The 17,773-nt window shown below is 35.5% G+C and overlaps 1 protein-coding gene across 1 annotated transcript in view; it reads right to left on the reverse strand.

Annotated features, from left to right (window-relative positions):
* SCEL (sciellin) overlaps positions 1 to 17,773 on the reverse strand; it is a 173,531-nt gene that overhangs the window by 23,016 nt on the left and 132,742 nt on the right. The window contains exons 22-27 of the mRNA XM_081303331.1: positions 17,457 to 17,516; positions 14,170 to 14,220; positions 6,514 to 6,573; positions 2,445 to 2,504; positions 1,698 to 1,757; positions 1,323 to 1,379 (exon numbers count right to left, since the gene is read on the reverse strand). Coding sequence (XP_081159457.1) covers positions 1,323 to 1,379; positions 1,698 to 1,757; positions 2,445 to 2,504; positions 6,514 to 6,573; positions 14,170 to 14,220; positions 17,457 to 17,516 — 348 coding nt within the window. The remainder of the gene's footprint in view (positions 1 to 1,322; positions 1,380 to 1,697; positions 1,758 to 2,444; positions 2,505 to 6,513; positions 6,574 to 14,169; positions 14,221 to 17,456; positions 17,517 to 17,773) is intronic.

Below are 17,773 nucleotides of genomic sequence, written 5' to 3' on the forward strand. Positions count from 1 at the left end.
CATGACTGGAAACCTTCTAGGACTATTTCTAATGTAAAGAAAAGTCCACCCTAACAAATACCACTATAAAGAAATGGTTCTATTTAAATAAGTTGTTTCCATATAATTATCAGTGGCAAGATCTGAATCACAAGTTTCTTGTTATTTCAGCCAGTAAAACATTTCCATTCAAGGACTAGGGTTGTAACTGAGTGAGAGAGTGCTCACCTAGCATGCTCAGGCCCTGGGTTCAACTCCCCAGATCCATAAAAATTATAAAATTTTAAAAATTTAAAAAGCCCTTTAACTATGTGTAGGGAAAACAGGGGAATAGAGATATGAAAGGTTGAAAGAAGAGAGTCGGTGGGCATTTAAACACAGATCTTCTGTTCTCCCTCTGGGTAGTGACATCAGACACAGTTAGATGGAGGTGTTTTCTTTCTTGAGAGGGTTACTAAGTATCTTTGAGTTCTAGTATCCTCTTCCACAAAATACTAGACTATTTCTCATGAGGTGTTGTTGTAAGGACTAAATGTATATAAATCGCAAGTCGTGGGGTCTCTGCAAGTACTCTAAGCAGCAATTGTTCTTCATCTGCCTTCTGCCTTCCAAGACCCAAGACCCCAGTGATAAAAACACAGAAACAGAAAGAGAAAAATGAAGCACTGACGTAGAAAAGCTTAAGAGGCCAATTAGTGTGTTACATTGCCCTTTTCTCTGACTGGATTCAAAGTACTTTTTCATAAATAATTTATTGTCTACATCTCAGAATGTTGGGCTATGATTCCCAGCTATTATTTATTATGATAAAATATCAAGTCAGCAGAATGTTTTGAACTTCCAATACAGTATACACAGGTGAATCATCTATACTTTATTATATACTAATAAAGCACCTTGAGTGGAAGACATGATATAAAAATAGCAAACTCAAGGTGGAAGTTCAAGATTAAAATCTGCTGTGATGTTTGGCAAGCTTAGACAAATTGTAGATCTAAGCTTCTAAAGACCCTAAATTTCTTTTCCAAATTGGTTCACTTCAAAAATATTTTTCTTTTATTTAATTTTATTCACTTTTCATTTCAGTCTTGAAACCCTGCTTCCTGTAGACAACAAATATTAAGTTGTTAGTGCAAAGAAGAAGCACGGAACTGATTCTAAAGTAGTTCAATTGATTCCAGAAGAGTGAGTGTTTCCTTGTAGACAGGATACACGTGGGCTATAAATGCATCCTCATTTGTAACACCAAAGAAAAATAAAAGCCTTCTTCAAAAAAGAAAGAAAATCCCTACCCTAGATAGAACCTTGGGAATATGTCAAAATAATCAGGCAAGGCCATTTACCGATTAGAGTTCTCCAGAGCTGAAGGTTTCACATTAATAAGATGATCCAGGTCTTGGCTATTTAAAGAGACAAAGAAAAATTCAGGTTAGTGAAATGTTTTGCAGGTTGAAATCAATAAAGCCATGATACAAATCCACATCATCCAGGGACAACAGAGAGATCAAAATGGGATTAATTGGGCTGGGGATGTGGCTCAAGTGGTAGCGCGCTCGCCTGGCATGCATGCGGCCCAGGTTCGATCCTCAGCACCACATACCAACAAAGATGTTGTGTCCGCGGAGAACCAAAAAATAAATATTAAAAAAAAATTCTCTCTCTCTCCCCTCTCTCACTTTCTCTTTAAAAAATGGGATTAACTGCTTTTATTTGAGTACCTCTGATTGTTTCTGATTACTACAGGATTCACTTTGATGAAATTATCCAGATCTTGGTTTCTTTAAATGAAAAAAAAAGGTAAAGAGAGCATTTAGCGATAGTTATTTTTTTCCAACAATTAAAATATATTTTATTAGTGCATTTAAAAAATTGCTTTTAGTTTGTAGATGGATACAATACCTTTACTTTGTTTATTTATTTTTATATGGTGCTGAGGATCAAACCCAGTGCCTCACACATGCTAGCAAGAACTCTACCACTGAGCTACAACCTCAGCCCCTATTAGTGCATTTTAATTACACAGAATAATGTAAATAATGTGCTTCAGCATATTAAAAGATAAGTAAATCAAAGAAACATCAGAAAATAACAATGTGGTAAAATTATTTGTATTTAAGTGAACTTTAAAATATAGTTATGATGCATGCAATTAGAAATTAAATATTAGGTGAAATTCAGTGATTGTTAGTTTTTAGTATGACTTTGTGTGTGTTATTATAATTACTTTACCATTTTAAGCTATTAAATGACTGACCAAGAAGAACACAAGCAGATGCTATCATAAATAACAACTCAGATTAAATTATTTAAAATCAAGCATGACAAAATGTTACAAATCAAAGTGATATAGAGTTGTTTTTTTTTTTTTTTGGTAAAATTGTTAAGGTTATAAATCTGCTTGAAATTATAATAAAACAAAATACTCTTGACCAAAGTACATGTAAAATAAAAATGTATTCTATTACCTTTGGTTGTTTGTGAGAATTTCGGGATTCACTTTGATGAGCTTATCAAGATCTTGATTTCTTTAAGGGGAAAAAAAAGATGAAGCAGCTTTGGTTAGAGATAATAGGATTTCAGGTCATTGTGAATGGAGGAGAGGATGACAGAGTGAGACATGGTCTTTTGATGTAGAACCTCCATGCAATGAGTCTTCTAACCCATCCAGAGGAGGAAGAATTATGCTGTGAGAGAAGGAAACTTACTCTGACTTCTCACACTTCGCTGCAGAAGCACATCTATCTACAAGGACGTGCAGGCGAGGTACTTCCACAGCCAACACCCAGTGACTGACAATTTGTTACTCCAGAAGACTTCAACAATATTAAGAACTGATTCTAATGCCTTTACCATTTCTTAAATTATATTGTAACTAAGGGTATCAATTCTTTGAAACAATAAGGTCTAAAACAGATTTTATTCCTTATTCTTAACTTTTTTCCTTCTATTTTATTTTATTATTATTATTACTATTATCATTATTATTTAGTGCTGAGGATTGAAGTGAGGCTCTTTACCATGCTAGGCAAATATTCTACCACAGTAGTATGCTTCCTGCCCTTTTCTTTCCTCTATGACGACTAAAAACCTGAATTGAATTTAATTATTCATAGTTAAATTAGATACATCCTCTGAAAGTTGTTCACTCCCCATCGTACCAATTTCTTTTTTTCAGCAAGAAATAGTATTTCCTCCCCTATGGTCTGTTCTCAGCCACTGCCTTGATATAACTCCAGTTTTAAGGACTACAAAGTGGTGATTATTTTCAGTGTCCCTCTAAACCCTTTTTAAATATATATTCAGAGAAATGCACGGAAAAGGCCTGGCAAGAGATTGCACAAGGCTGATAACCCCTGCATCCCCTTCCATCTGAGACAGCAACCAGTCTGTACCCATCCCCTGCAATCCTTTTTTCTTATCTAAAAACAAAATGCATTTTACTCAACAAAAAGATTGATGGGGTGGGGGGCGGCGCTGGGGTTGTGGCTCAATGGTAGAGGGCTCACCTAGCACGTGCAAGGCACTGGGTTCAATCCTCAGCACTAAATAAAAATAAATAAATAAATAAAGGTATAAAAAAATTGATGCAAGGTTACAAACTGAAAGTGCGTCATTTAGAGATGAATCCTTAAAAAGGCCTAGGGTCTACGTTCCCCTCCCCAGCCTCAATCTTTCCATGGAATGTGCTTCTCAGCTCATGACTCCATTCTGGAGATCTCTTCTGGTTCTCACATCTCCACAGTGGATGGAAAGTCCCTATCTGGACTTTCACACTTTTGAATTAGCCTCTATATAATATACAAAATTAAAGGTTATCTATTGGTATCTGCAAACACCATTAAAAGAATGATTGCCAAATGAGAACTAGCCCAAACATAATTTCTTCATATAAATTGATAGAAAAATATGTTATAAAAAGTACCATGAGGATTAAGTGAGCTAGTAAAGATAAAAAAAAAGTGTCATAAAACAAAACTGTGCCATAAAAAAAAAACTATGCCATAAAAACAAAGCTTAAAATTCAGTTAACTTCAAAATGTAAAAGAAAAAACTAACAAGGAATAAAACTTTGTAGAGGGAATAGTATGTTCAAAAGCCTTTTTATACATATAAAATTAATCCCAATATATTTTAGTATAACTACATATAATACTCCTTAGCATAATTAAGAAGAGGGAGCATAGAAAATGCAAAAACAGACACAGGGGCTTCCATTTACACTTGTTCTGCTAAGCACAGAAGATTTGATCATCTATCATTCTAGATAAGAAATATTTAATATTTTATATTAATATTTATGTGCATGTAAATAGTATTTATATTTATATGAATAATATTTACATTAATATGACCAATTAATATTTTATAGATTAATATTTTGTAAAGACCAATAAGAAATGCATTTTCTTATTGTTCTTATTTCTTATTTTCTTATTGGCTGTATTTATATTACAGCCCAATACTCTCTCTTTTCCAGACAGACACGAACAGAATCACATATGGAAAATATGTGAATTACACAAAATAATACCCTACTTGATTAGAATTCTCACATTTTTTATTTGATTAAGTTTATTCAATTGAAGAGGTGAGGCTGATTATTACTCACTAAAATAACTACAACATCCTTGAATGAATGGTGACCCATGATTTGAGAAACTCTAGCTTAGAAAACAGATGTTAAGTCCTACTACTACTTCAATAAAAGGCAATGCCATGTGTTAATAAAATCAGGATCTTAGTAATAATGCTGAACTGTCTTGGTTGACAGCATAGGCAATTTACCTCAATGAATTGAAAACAACAAAATATTGACTTTTTTTCTTGACCTGAGTCCTGATAAAAAAGGAATCTAATATCTAAATTTTATCCAGGGAATATGTAACATCTTTCCTACTCAAGTTACTGCTTTCATTAATTTTGCTTTCAGGGTGTGGCAAAGAATGCATTCTAATGCGTTAGAACTAGTATTGTGACTTCTGAAGGTTTAAATGCTGTAAGTCGTTTTGCAGTCATTTGCATACTGTGCCATTGTCATTCATGAAGGAATTCTTCACAGGACACTGTGAAAACAGTAGAGGGCACATCCTGGTTGTCCCACAAGAAGAGCAGCAATCCTATCTGTTCGTCTCCACTATTTCCTGAGGTGTTTAATTAACTTTCATTTACTTCAAGATCAAACTCGGTGCTGTGGTTGTAAAGACCAGAGTTGGGCTGAGAGTTAGAAGAACTCCTAGGAGATGATGGGATTTTTGCTCTCTGGCCTCAGTATTCTTATTTCTATATGAGGAGCTTGGATTGGATAATCTCTAAGGCTCTGCTCATCACTGGCTTCCATTCCAGGACTCCATGAATATGAATTTTACTTCCTATAGTGTTTATTATATCCTCTTTTAATGCTTCTTTTTTCTTTTTAAATGCAATTCACTGACAATATATTCTATATTCAGCAAGCAGTACATGAGTGCTCTGAAATGTAATATATTAAACTGACAACCTATTATTGTCTTGGAGTAACATCTCTGTGCCCCTGGTACATAATTAGCTTTAATCTATGTTAATTGCCTGCTGTTAATAAGATTGAGTATGACTACTGAATTCTCTTTTTGGTGTCCACAGCCTATAATTATACCTAATGTGCAACTAATGATACCTCGTCTTAAATTGTGAACCCAGTAGGTGTTCGGTAATTATTCACTGCTTAAGAGGTCACAGAACTACTATCAGTCTCACACTGATTTTCTCTGTGACCCTGGTCAAATCACTTAACCTTTCCATGTCCTAGTTTCCTCTTTGACAAAATGAGCAATTTCAGCTGGAACAGTGGTTTTCAAAATTGTTCAAATTAACGAGGCTAGGATTCTCTGAGGTTTCTTTCTTCTTCTTCTTTTTTAAAGGTAACAACAAAACTTAAAAAGGAAATCATGAAAACATTTCTAAGATTTCTAAGAGTAAGGTGTAATGATGATGGGAAAATTTTCATATAACCAGGAACAAAAAGAGAATTTCATTATCTTAGAGAAACTACTTACCAGATTTTTGGTCCACCAAACCCTCTAAAGATCAATGAACCTCAAAGTTCTGGTGTTGCCCAGGAAACACTTCCAAAAGGATGTAAATGATACTACCAATGAGTCTAATGAAGTTTATAGGTCTATTTTTTAAATTAACTATCACTAAGAATTTAAATTCTAGAGACAAAAGTATTAATATCAATGCCACACAAAAACAAAACAAAACAGCTCTTGGACTGGCTCTGTTCCTAGCACCTCCTTCTCCAATCATTCCCTTCAACTGCTTTACTTGAGGCTGAGGAAAGAGATGGGGCCACCATTAATTGTCATCAGCAGCCTCTTTCTTGCAATTAACAAATTCTGTCGTTAACAACTAGGTTTCCAGGGACATATAAAAACTGTGATGATATTTCAAGATCTATATCTAATTTGCCATTAGAATGATTATGCCATTTATATTCACACTGTGCTTAGTTATAAAGAAGGAAAACCAAACAAGTAAATAATATTCTTCTCTTACCCAGAGGTGCTTTGGACAGCTTTGGGGTTTACATTAATAAGTTCATCAAGACCTTGTTCACTAAAAAACAAAATAAAATAAAGTTCAGAGCCAATTAGAAATCAGCAAGTATAATGACTGGTGGGTTTTTAAAAAAAAATTTAATTTTAATTTTTTTTACAATAATAAATTATTCAATGGAATCTAAAATATAAAAAGTAATAAGTTTATTGAGTTTCTACTTTCAATACACAGTTGCTGTTTTCTAATCCTCAGAGCAACTCACTGAGGTAGACACTATCATACCCTATGAAGAAATTGAGTTTCACAAAGACACTTCCTGGGGCTACATACCTAAGCAGTGGCTGAGGGTGACCAAAACTGAAATTGTAACAATGGGACCTCAAACGCCACCCTCCTGCACCCTAACAGGCTTCTTCTCTTATATTCCTGGCAATTCCTTCCATTTGCACAATGTTTTCACCATTATCTTCAAAATAATTTTATGAAACATGGTTTGAAGTTTCTCTGTTATACATTTATTAACTTTTGCTTCAATATGTAATAGTCTTAATTTCTTTCTTAATCTCTCTCTCTCTCTCTCTCTCTCTCTCTCTCTCTCTCTTTGTACTGGGTATTGAAATCAGGGGTACTTAATCATCAGCCTTTTTTTTGAGACAGAGTTTTGCTAAATTGCTGAGGCTGGTTTTGAACTCTTAATCCTCCTGTCTCAGCCTCCTCCAGCGCAGCTAGGATTACAATCATGTGACTGTAACAGGTTTTAATTTCTCAAGAACAGAAGAAATTCAATGTCATGCAAAAATATTCTTTTCAAGTGTTAAGAGTGTTATGTTCCCACTTTTTTCAACCAAGTCATTTAAAAATTAATTCCTGGGCTGGGATTGTGGCTCAGCAGTACAGTGTTCCCCTTGAACGGGTGGACCCGGGTTCTATCCTCAGCACCACATAAAAATAAAGGCATTAAAAATTAATTCCTGGGCGGCAGAGGCCTGTGCTGTGGAGGCACCTTGGGGCTGCCGACCGCTGGGACCCGGACCTGCATCCAGTCACCGCGGGTGTCGGCGGAGGTGCTTTCCCTTCGCGCCTCGCCCCAGGACGCGGTCCCGCACTTGCTGGCTGGAGGGTAATCCTGGCCTTATAAAATGAGTTAAGAAGTATTCCTGGAGATCCAACATGGCGGCGGGCGCAGGGAGATCAAGTCTCTGACCTCTTCAGCTGCACGGGCATAGGGAGTCCTAAACTGTCTAAATGCTGTTTGCTCAGGATCACTAGGCAATGCTGAACTGACGTGGATCTGGGGCGAACAGTTTGGGCCTCTCAGAACACACACCGAGCCCAGATCAGCTGCATTCAAGCTCTGGTTCGCCTGCTTCTCGTGACTCAGCACTAACAATCCTGCTGAAATAACTGGTCGGCCCTTCTGAACTTACAGAGGTAAAAGCCAACCGAGCCTTCATAGGCAGTGGCCACAGGATTGAAACGGGGATTGGGAGAGACAGTCAGGACCCACCCGTTGCATTGGTCACCCGGCAAAGGGAACGAACGGTCACCATTTGCATGGGATACCACCATGGCAGAGAACTGACGTCAGGGCGGAGGAGATAACTTCATTGAAACCAGCGGCGACAGTGACTTCTTCCCTTCCCTTCTAATACCTTTCCTCCCAAGCATCAAATAAATTTACAGGAGTAAACAGTAACTCAGCAGTCAAACAGAACAAGAAGCAACATGAGCACCATGAAAAAGCAAGGAAGAAAAGGAGTACAAACAATGAAGGACAGCCTAAATATTCAGGAGGACCTAGAGTCATCAGAAAAATGGTCACATAAAGAACTCAAGGAACACCTTAGACAGATGGAATGGAACCTTAAAGAGGATACGAGACAGCAAATTCAAGCAGCGAAAGAACACATTGAGAATGAATTACATAAACAGATAAAAGAAGAAGTTAAGCATCTTTATCAGGAGATAGAGATTATAAAAAAAATCAAACAATAATTCTAGAAATGAAGGAAACGATAAACCAAATTAAAAACTCAATTGAGAGTATCACTAACAGAGTGGAGCAAGTAGAAGCCAGAACATCAGATAATGAAGACAAAATATATCATCTTGAAAAGACTCTAGCCAACTCAGAAAGGCTGGTAAAAAATCACGAGAAAAACATCCAAGAGATATGGGATAACATAAAAAAACCAAACTTACGAGTCATCGGGATAGAAGAAGGTACAGAGATTCAAACCAAGGGAATGAGTAACCTGCTGAATGAAATAATTACAGAAAACTTTCCAGAAATAAAAAAGGAAACAGATATACAAATTGTAGATGCATACAGGACACCGAGCACACAAAATCACAGTAGACCAACGCCAAGACACATTGTTATGAAGATAGCCAATATACAGAACAAAGAGAAAATATTAAAAGCTACAAGAGAAAGGAGGCAGATTACATTCAGGGGTAAACCAATAAGGTAACAACGGATTTTTCATCACAGATGCTGAAAGCGAGAAGATCCTGGAACAACGTTATTTCAAACACTGAAAGACAATGGATGCCAACCGAGAATTCTGTATCCAGCAAAATTAAGCATCAGGTATGACAACGAAATAAAAATCTTTCATGCTAAACAAAAGCTAAAAGAATTTGCAGCCAGAAAACCAGCATTGCAAAGCTTCTTGAGCAAAACACTACACAAGGAAGAAATGAAAAACAACAACCAAAACCATCAGTGGGAAGTGCCTCAGTAAAGACAGAGGGCGGGGGGGAAAGCTAATCATGGAGAAACAAACTAAATTAAAAAAAAAGATAAATAATCAAACATGGCTGGCAGTACAAACCATATATCAATAGTAACTCTAAACGTTAATGGCTTAAACTCTCCAATAAAGCGACATAGGCTGGTAACATGGATTAAAAAAACAAATCCAACAATATGCTGCCTCCAGGAGACACATCTGATTGGAAAAGACATACACAGGCTGAAGGTGAAAGGTTGGGAAAAAATATACCACGCACACCATCCTCGTAAGCAAGCAGGGGTGGCCATCCTCATATCGAATAAAATCGACTTCAAGACTAAGTTAATCAAAAGGGATAAGGAAGGACATTCTATACTGTTAAAAGGAACCATTCATCAACAAGACATAACAATTATCAATATTTATGCACCAAATAATGGTGCTGCGACATTCATAAAACAGTTTCTCCTCAAGTTCAAGAATCAAATAGACCACAACACAATAATTATGGGTGACTTCAACACACCTCTCTCACCATTGGACAGATCCTCCAAACAAAAGTTGAATAAAGAAACTATAGAACTCAATATCACAATCAATAACCTAGACTTAACTGACATAAATAGAATATATCAACCATCATCAAGTGGATATACTTTTTTCTCAGCAGCACATGGTTCCTTCTCAAAAATAGACCATATATTATGCCATAGGGCAACCCTCAATAAATATAAAGGGGTGGAGATAATACCATGCATTTTATCTGATCATAATGGAATGAAACTGGAAATCAATGATAAAAGAAGGAAGGAAAAATCCTACATCACATGGAAAATGAACAATATGTTACTGAATGATCAATGGGTTACAGAAGACATAAAGGAGGAAATCAAAAAATTCTTAGAGATAAATGAAAATACAGACACAACATAACGGAATCTATGGGACACAATGAAAGCAGTTTTAAGAGGAAAATTCATCGCCTGGTGGTCATTCCTCAAAAAAAGAAAAAAACAACAAATAAATGAGCTCACACTTCATCTCAAAGCCCTAGAAAAGGAAGAGCAAAACAACAGCAAATGTAGCAGAAGGCAAGAAATAATTAAAATCAGAGTGGAAATCAATGAAATTGAAACAAAAGAAACTATTGAAAAAATTAACAAAACTAAAAGTTGGTTCTTCGAAAAAATAAATAAGATCGACAGACCTTTAGCCATGCTAACAAAGAGAAGAAGAGAGAGAACTCAAATTACTAACATACGGGATGAAAAAGGCAATATCACAATAGATGCTACAGAAATACAGAAGACAATTAGAAATTATTTTGAAAACCTATATTCCAATAAAATAGAAGATAGTGAAGACATCGATAAATTTCTTAAGTCATATGATTTGCCCAGACTGAGTCAGGAGGATACACACAATTTAAACAGACCAATATCAATGGATGAAATAGAAGAAGCAATCAAAAGACTACCAACCAAGAAAAGCCCAGGACTGAATGGGTATAAGCAGAGTTTTACAAAACTTTTAAAGAAGAATTAATACCAATACTTTTCAAGTTATTTCAGGAAATAGAAAAAGAGGGAGCTCTTCCAAATTCATTCTATGAGGCCAACATCACCCTGATTCCAAAATCAGACAAAGACACCTCAAAGAAAGAAAACTACAGACCAATATCTCTGATGAACCTAGATGCAAAAATCCTCAATAAAATTTTGGCGAATCGGATACAAAGGCACATCAAAAAAATTGTGCACCATGATCAAGTAGGATTCATCCCTGGGATGCAAGGATGGTTCAATATACGGAAATCAATAAATGTTATTCACCACATCAATAGACTTAAATGTAAGAACCACATGATCATCTCGATAGACGCAGAAAAAGCATTCGACAAAGTACAGCATGCCTTTATGTTCAAAACATTAGAAAAACTAGGGATAACAGGAACTTACCTTGACATTGTAAAAGCTATCTATGCTAAGCCTCAGGCTAGCATCATTCTGAATGGAGAAAAAGTGAAGGCATTCTCTCTAAAATCTGGAACAAGACAGGGATGCCCTCTATCACCACTTCTATTCAATATAGTTCTCGAAACACTGGCCAGAGCAATTAGACAGACGAAAGAAATCAAAGGCATAAAAATAGGAAAAGAAGAACTTAAATTATCACTATTTGCGAATGACATGATTCTATACCTAGAAGACCCAAAAGGGTCTACAAAGAAACTACTAGAACTAATAAATGAATTCAGCAAAGTGGCAGGATATAAAATCAACATGCATAAATCAAAGGCATTTCTGTATATCAGCGACAAAACTTCTGAAACGGAAATGAGGAAAAACACTCCATTCACAATGTCCTCAAAAAAAATAAAATACTTGGGAATCAACCTAACAAAAGAGGTGAAAGATTTAAACAATGAAAACTACAGAACCCTAAAAAGAGAAGTAGAAGAAGATCTTAGAAGATGGAAAAGTATACCCTGTTCATGGATAGGCAGAACTAACATCATCAAAATGGTGATATTACCAAAAGTTCTCTACAGGTTTAATGCGATGCCAATCAACATCCCAACGGCATTTCTTGTAGAAATAGAGAAAGCAATCATGAAATTCATATGGAAAAATAAAAGACCCAGAATAGCAAAAGCAATTCTAAGCAGGAAGTGTGAATCAGGTGGTATAGCGATACCAGATTTCAAACTATATTACAGAGCAATAGTAACAAAAACCACATGGTACTGGTACCAAAACAGGCAGGTGGACCAATGGTACAGAATAGAGGACACAGAGACTAATCCACAAAGTTACAACTATCTTATATTTGATAAAGGAGCTAAAAACATGCAATGGAGGAAAGATAGCATCTTCAACAAATGGTATTGGGAAAACTGGAAATCCATATGCAACAAAATGAAACTGAATCCCTTTCTCTCGCCATGCACAAAAGTTAACTCAAAGTGGATCAAGGAGCTAGATATCAAATCAGAGACTCTGTGTCTGATAGAAGAAAAAGCTGGCTCAGATCTACATATTGTGGGGTCGGGCTCCAAATTCCTTAATAGGACACCCATAGCCCAAGAGTTAATAACAAGAATCAACAAATGGGACTTACTTAAACTAAAAAGTTTTTTCTCAGCAAGAGAAACAATAAGAGAGGTAAATAGGGAGCCTACATCCTGGGAACAGATTTTTACTCCTCACACTTCAGATAGAGCCCTAATATCCAGAGTATACAAAGAACTCAAAAAATTAGACAATAAGATAACAAATAACCCAATCAACAAATGGGCCAAGGACCTGAACAGACACTTCTCAGAGGAGGACATACAATCAATCAACAAGTATATGAAAAAATGCTCACCATCTCTAGTAATCAGAGAAACGCAAATCAAAACCACCCTAAGATACCATCTCACTCCAGTAAGATTGGCAGCCATTATGAAGTCAAACAACAACAAGTGCTGGAGAGGATGTGGGGAAAAGGGTACTCTTGTACATTGCTGCTGGGACTGCAAACTGGTGCGGCCAATTTGGAAAGCAGTATGGAGATTCCTGGGAAAGCTGGAAATGGAACCACCATTTGACTCAGCTATTGCCCTTCTTGGACTATTCCCTGAAGACCTTAAAAGAGTGTACTACAGGGATACTGCCACATCGATGTTCATAGCAGCACAATTCACAATAGCTAGACTGTGGAACCAACCCAGATGCCCTTCAATAGATGAATGGATAAAAAAAATGTGGCATTTATACACCATGGAGTATTACACAGCACTAAAAAATGACAAAATCATGGAATTTGCAGGGAAATGGATGGCACTAGAGCAGATTATGCTTAGTGAAGCTAGCCAATCCCTAAAAAAAAAATACCAAATGTCTTCTTTGATATAATGAGAGCAACTAAGAACAGAGCAGGGAGGAAGAACAGGAAGAAAAGATTAACATTAAACAGAGACATGAGGTGGGAGGGAAAGGAAGAGAAATTGGAAATTGCATGGAAATGGAGGGAGACCCTCATTGTTATACAAAATTATATATAAGAGGTTGTGAGGGGAATGGGAAAATAAACAAGGAGAGAAATGAATTATAGTAGATGGGGTAGAGAGAGAAGATGGGAGGGGAGGGAGGATAGTAGAGGATAGGAAAGGTAGCAGAATACAACAGTTACTAATAGGGCATTATGTAAAAATGTGGATGTGTAACCGATGTGATTCTGCAATCTGTATTTGGGGTAAAAATGGGAGTTCATAACCCACTTGAATCTAATGTCTGAAATATCATATGTCAAGAGCTTTGTAATGTTTTGAACAACCAATAAAAAAAGAAAAAAAAATTCCTTGGGTCTATTAGAGGTTAGAAAGCCCAAATTCTTTGGTTTATTCCATTTTATGAACTTATATTAGTTTAAATTTACACTTATAATCTATTTGTGTTATTATTGTATCAAAAGAATTGCTCAAGTAGTAATTATACTAAATGGGCTTCAGTATTATCATTTTAAACAATATTAAATGAATAAGATGATTAATAAAGAAAGAAAAACTTGTCTACTATTATTACACATCAAGAAATCAATGTACCAGGCATAGTGGAGCCGCCTGTAATCCCAGTGGCTCTGGAGGTGGAGGTAGAATTTTGAGTTCTAAGGCAGCCTCAGCAAGTAAGAAACTTAGTGAGACCCTGTCTCTAAATAAAAAACAAAAAGGGCTGGGGATATTGCTCAGTGGTTAAGCACCCCTAGGTTTAATCCTCAATACAAAAAAAAAAAAGAATCAATGCGTTCTTTGTTTTCATGTACCCTTTCAAAGTGCCCTTAATCAATAATCTTTCTTTCTCTCTCCTTTTTTTTTTAGTATAAATTGAAAAATTGTACAGGAGTCTTTAATAATCAATGTTAACAAGCTTACCTTTTGTTTGCTGAAGGGGTCACATTGATAAGATTGTCCAGATCTTGGTTCCTAAAAATAAGTTCAGGTCAACTAAGATCAATCATTTTTTTACTTTTTAACCTTAGTATTGAATCAATGACTACTGTTAACTTAAAAATCCATCATCTCTTGAATTCCCTTTTTAGCCCCTGTAAAAATGTAGTTTATGGAACCACCATTTTACCCAGCTATCTCACTCCTTGGTCTACCCAAAGGACTTAAAATCAGCATACTACAGTGATGCAACCTCAATGTTTTTAGCATCACAATTCACAATAGCTAAACTATGGAACCAACCTAGGTACCCTTCTATAGAAGAATGGATGGATGGATAAAGAAACTGTGCTATATAGATACAATGGAATATTACTCAGCCTTAAAGAAGAATGAAATTGTGGCATTTACAGGTAAATGGATGAAATTGGAGAACATGATGCTGAGTGAAGTAAGCCAATCCCCCCAAAACAAAGGCCAAATGTTTTCTCTGATAAGGGAGAGGTGGGGCAAGGGAAAAATGGAGGAACTTTGGACTAGGCAGAAGGGAGGGAGGGAATGAGAGGGGATGTTGGGAGAGAAGATGGTGGAATGAGACGAATATTATTGCTCTATGTATGGGTATGAGTGAACAAATGGTGTGATTCAAGATCATGTACAACAATAAATGAAAAATTGTGTTCCATTTGTGTAAAAAATAAAATAAAATAATAATATATTTTAAAAAGAGTAGAAAAACACACAAAAAAACATAGCTTCTATCAATTTACTTCATGAGCATCATTGACTATGTGAGAATTTAATTTTACTCATGTTTCTGTCAAGTCTAACAGAAAGCAGAATTACTTTTAAACTTCTTACTTTCCATATTATATTTGTGTAGTCGAATTAGCATTTAGAATAGTTTTGGAGGGTATAATGAGAAACAGAAAAAATATGAAACTATATCATTACTCAGTGGTCCTTGCTTCCTCCCCCTTCCAAAACACAAACCAGTAATAACAACTGAGAATTTTAAAACATTATTTCCTGATTCTAAATTATGTAAGTAATATGTATGTCTTTATTTATATATGTGTATATACACATATGATATAATTCTGTGCTACTCTAAGATATTAAATAAATCATTTTAGAATCACACTTCATGTAGCCAAAGCATAACAAGCAAGATTTCAGACTATTTAATTTTTGTTTTTATTTTAAACTATTTGAATATTGAAGCAATCATAGCTCTAAAGATATACTGTTATAACACTGGACTCTCATACCAACCCTAACAACAAATAGCCTGCACAAAAAGTCCTATTTGATATACTTTATTATTAGACAATGCATTAAATATCATAAAGCAAAAAAGAGACCAGAAAGACTTTATCATTTAACTAATCTTTGGGACTAACCTATGAACTCATTTTATTATGTATCTATCCTCTGATATAAATTAGTATATTCTATTATGCTAAACTATATTATATTATCATTTGTGGGTTAAAACTTGTTGAATGTCAGTATTTTTGTAATGTTTAACTTAACAGGATAATTTCTTCCGTATCTTCTTTAAGAATCAAGTGGTGATATGGGGATTCAAAAATGAAGAAAAATAATAGCACCAATAATACTAATAGATAATGTTTAATAAATAAGTATTTGAGCAAGAAGTACTTTATAAGCAAGATCGCATTTAATCTTTCTAGTAACTCATGATGAGGGTTAACTCCTGGTTTTACGATAAAGAAACTGAAGCTGAAAGATTAAGCAATTTGTTCATGACTACACAACTAGCAACTGTACTCAAAAATCTCACTGTCAAGTAGAAGAAATGAATACACAACCATGCAATAAGTGTCAGCATGCGGCTTCTAGGAAAGACCACCTTCACCTTTAGAAACTAAGTCATCCTGGGAAAGGGACAAAAGACAATAGCTACTCCCTTCATCTGTAATGTAGAGTGTTGTTTGGTCTTCAGATTCAGTGTCTGACCATAAAGTTGATTTCCTATTGGGTGCACAAACCCTGAAGATGGTTGAGCACAAAGCATTCCGAGATCATCAGTTTAATCATATAAAATGAATGAAACTATATATGCAATAGTGGGGTAGGACAGCCAGCTATGTTTTACAAGTGGCCTCATATGCATTCAGAGTTGACTCTCCTCTCCCTTCTAAATAAAACAAAATCTAGTCTAAGGGCCAGCAAACTATGGCCCTCGAGCTAAATTCTGCCTGGTTTTTCAGCCGTTTTATAGGAATATGGCCATGTCCTTGTATTTGCAAGATATTTTCTATGGCTGCTCTCACAGTACTGGTGGAGCTGACTATGTAGTTAAAGGATAGACTGAACTATTTACTACCTAACCTTTTTACACAAAGCTTCTGATATCTGATCTAGTCAAAATAAGCTCTGTTTGATGGCTATTTACTATAAAAATAGAAAACATTTCTATATGCAAAGTAAAAGAGAAAATCTGTCAGAAAGAAGGTATGATCTCGGTATCTTTCATGTCTAACTCATATTCGAACTTATATAACAATATATGTATATAACTTCATGGTTTTGTTGTCTATTTTCTTAACATGCTGTGCCTTAGAGAAAATTCTCTTTGTATGAAAACCAAATGTCATTCTTTGTATTCTTTATTATTTCGATGAACTGAATATAATTTTTAAGAAATGATCTCTAGACTTCAGGATAGTTTGGGTGGTAAACAATAAGAAGAAGGAATAAACAGTGGATGAAGAAGGAAGGAGAAACTTTTATCATCTGAGGACTTTTCTTTAGGTTGCTTAGCTTTAGGAAATTGTTGTTATTTTTTTATTTTTTGTAGTTGTAGATGGATAGCATACCTTTATTTTATTTATTTATTTTTATGCAATGCTAAGGATCAAACCCAGTGCCTGACTCATGTTAGGCAAGTGCTCTGCCACTGAGCTACAGCCCCAGCCCATAAAATTGTTTGGGGATGATGTTTCTTTCCATGAGGAATCCCCATTTCTTTTTAGAAAACCCCAAGATGGAATACAAATCCCACACTGGAAGGGTCACTCTGGTATTTCAAAGAATTATCTTTCCTGCAAAAACCCACAGCCAGGGATCCCCCAAGAAAGGCCTTGAACACCAGTCCCTGGGAGGGTGACAGAGGAAATACTTGTCTGGGGTCCCATCATTGATTGTCTCTATGGTGAGGCAGTGCATTCCATCCTATTTTTAAAGTTGGATACAAAACCCAACAAACAAAACAGGGTGAAATAGAAGACTTTCATAAACCTTACCCTGATTTGATCCTGTTTGTTTCAGGAGCCACTTTGATGAGGTTGTCAAGACTTTGGCCCCTTTAGAACATGGGAGAAATGATCAGGTCAGTGGTAGATATTCATCAAATCGTTATAAATATTTTTTGAAACTGAGAAATCCTTTTTGTTATAAAATAGTTATTAAAACAGAGACCATCTCAAAAGGTTGAAGTTTTTTTAGTGATATCTATTAATCATCTATCAATATCTGCATAGGAATAATGGATAATAACTAGTATCTTAGGATTTTTTTTCACTTTTCATATGATTGCTATGATTTATGAAATTTAACCCTC

This window comes from Spermophilus citellus, assembly GCF_964194105.1.
Source record: "Spermophilus citellus genome assembly, chromosome: 1".
NCBI lineage: Eukaryota > Metazoa > Chordata > Mammalia > Rodentia > Sciuridae > Spermophilus > Spermophilus citellus.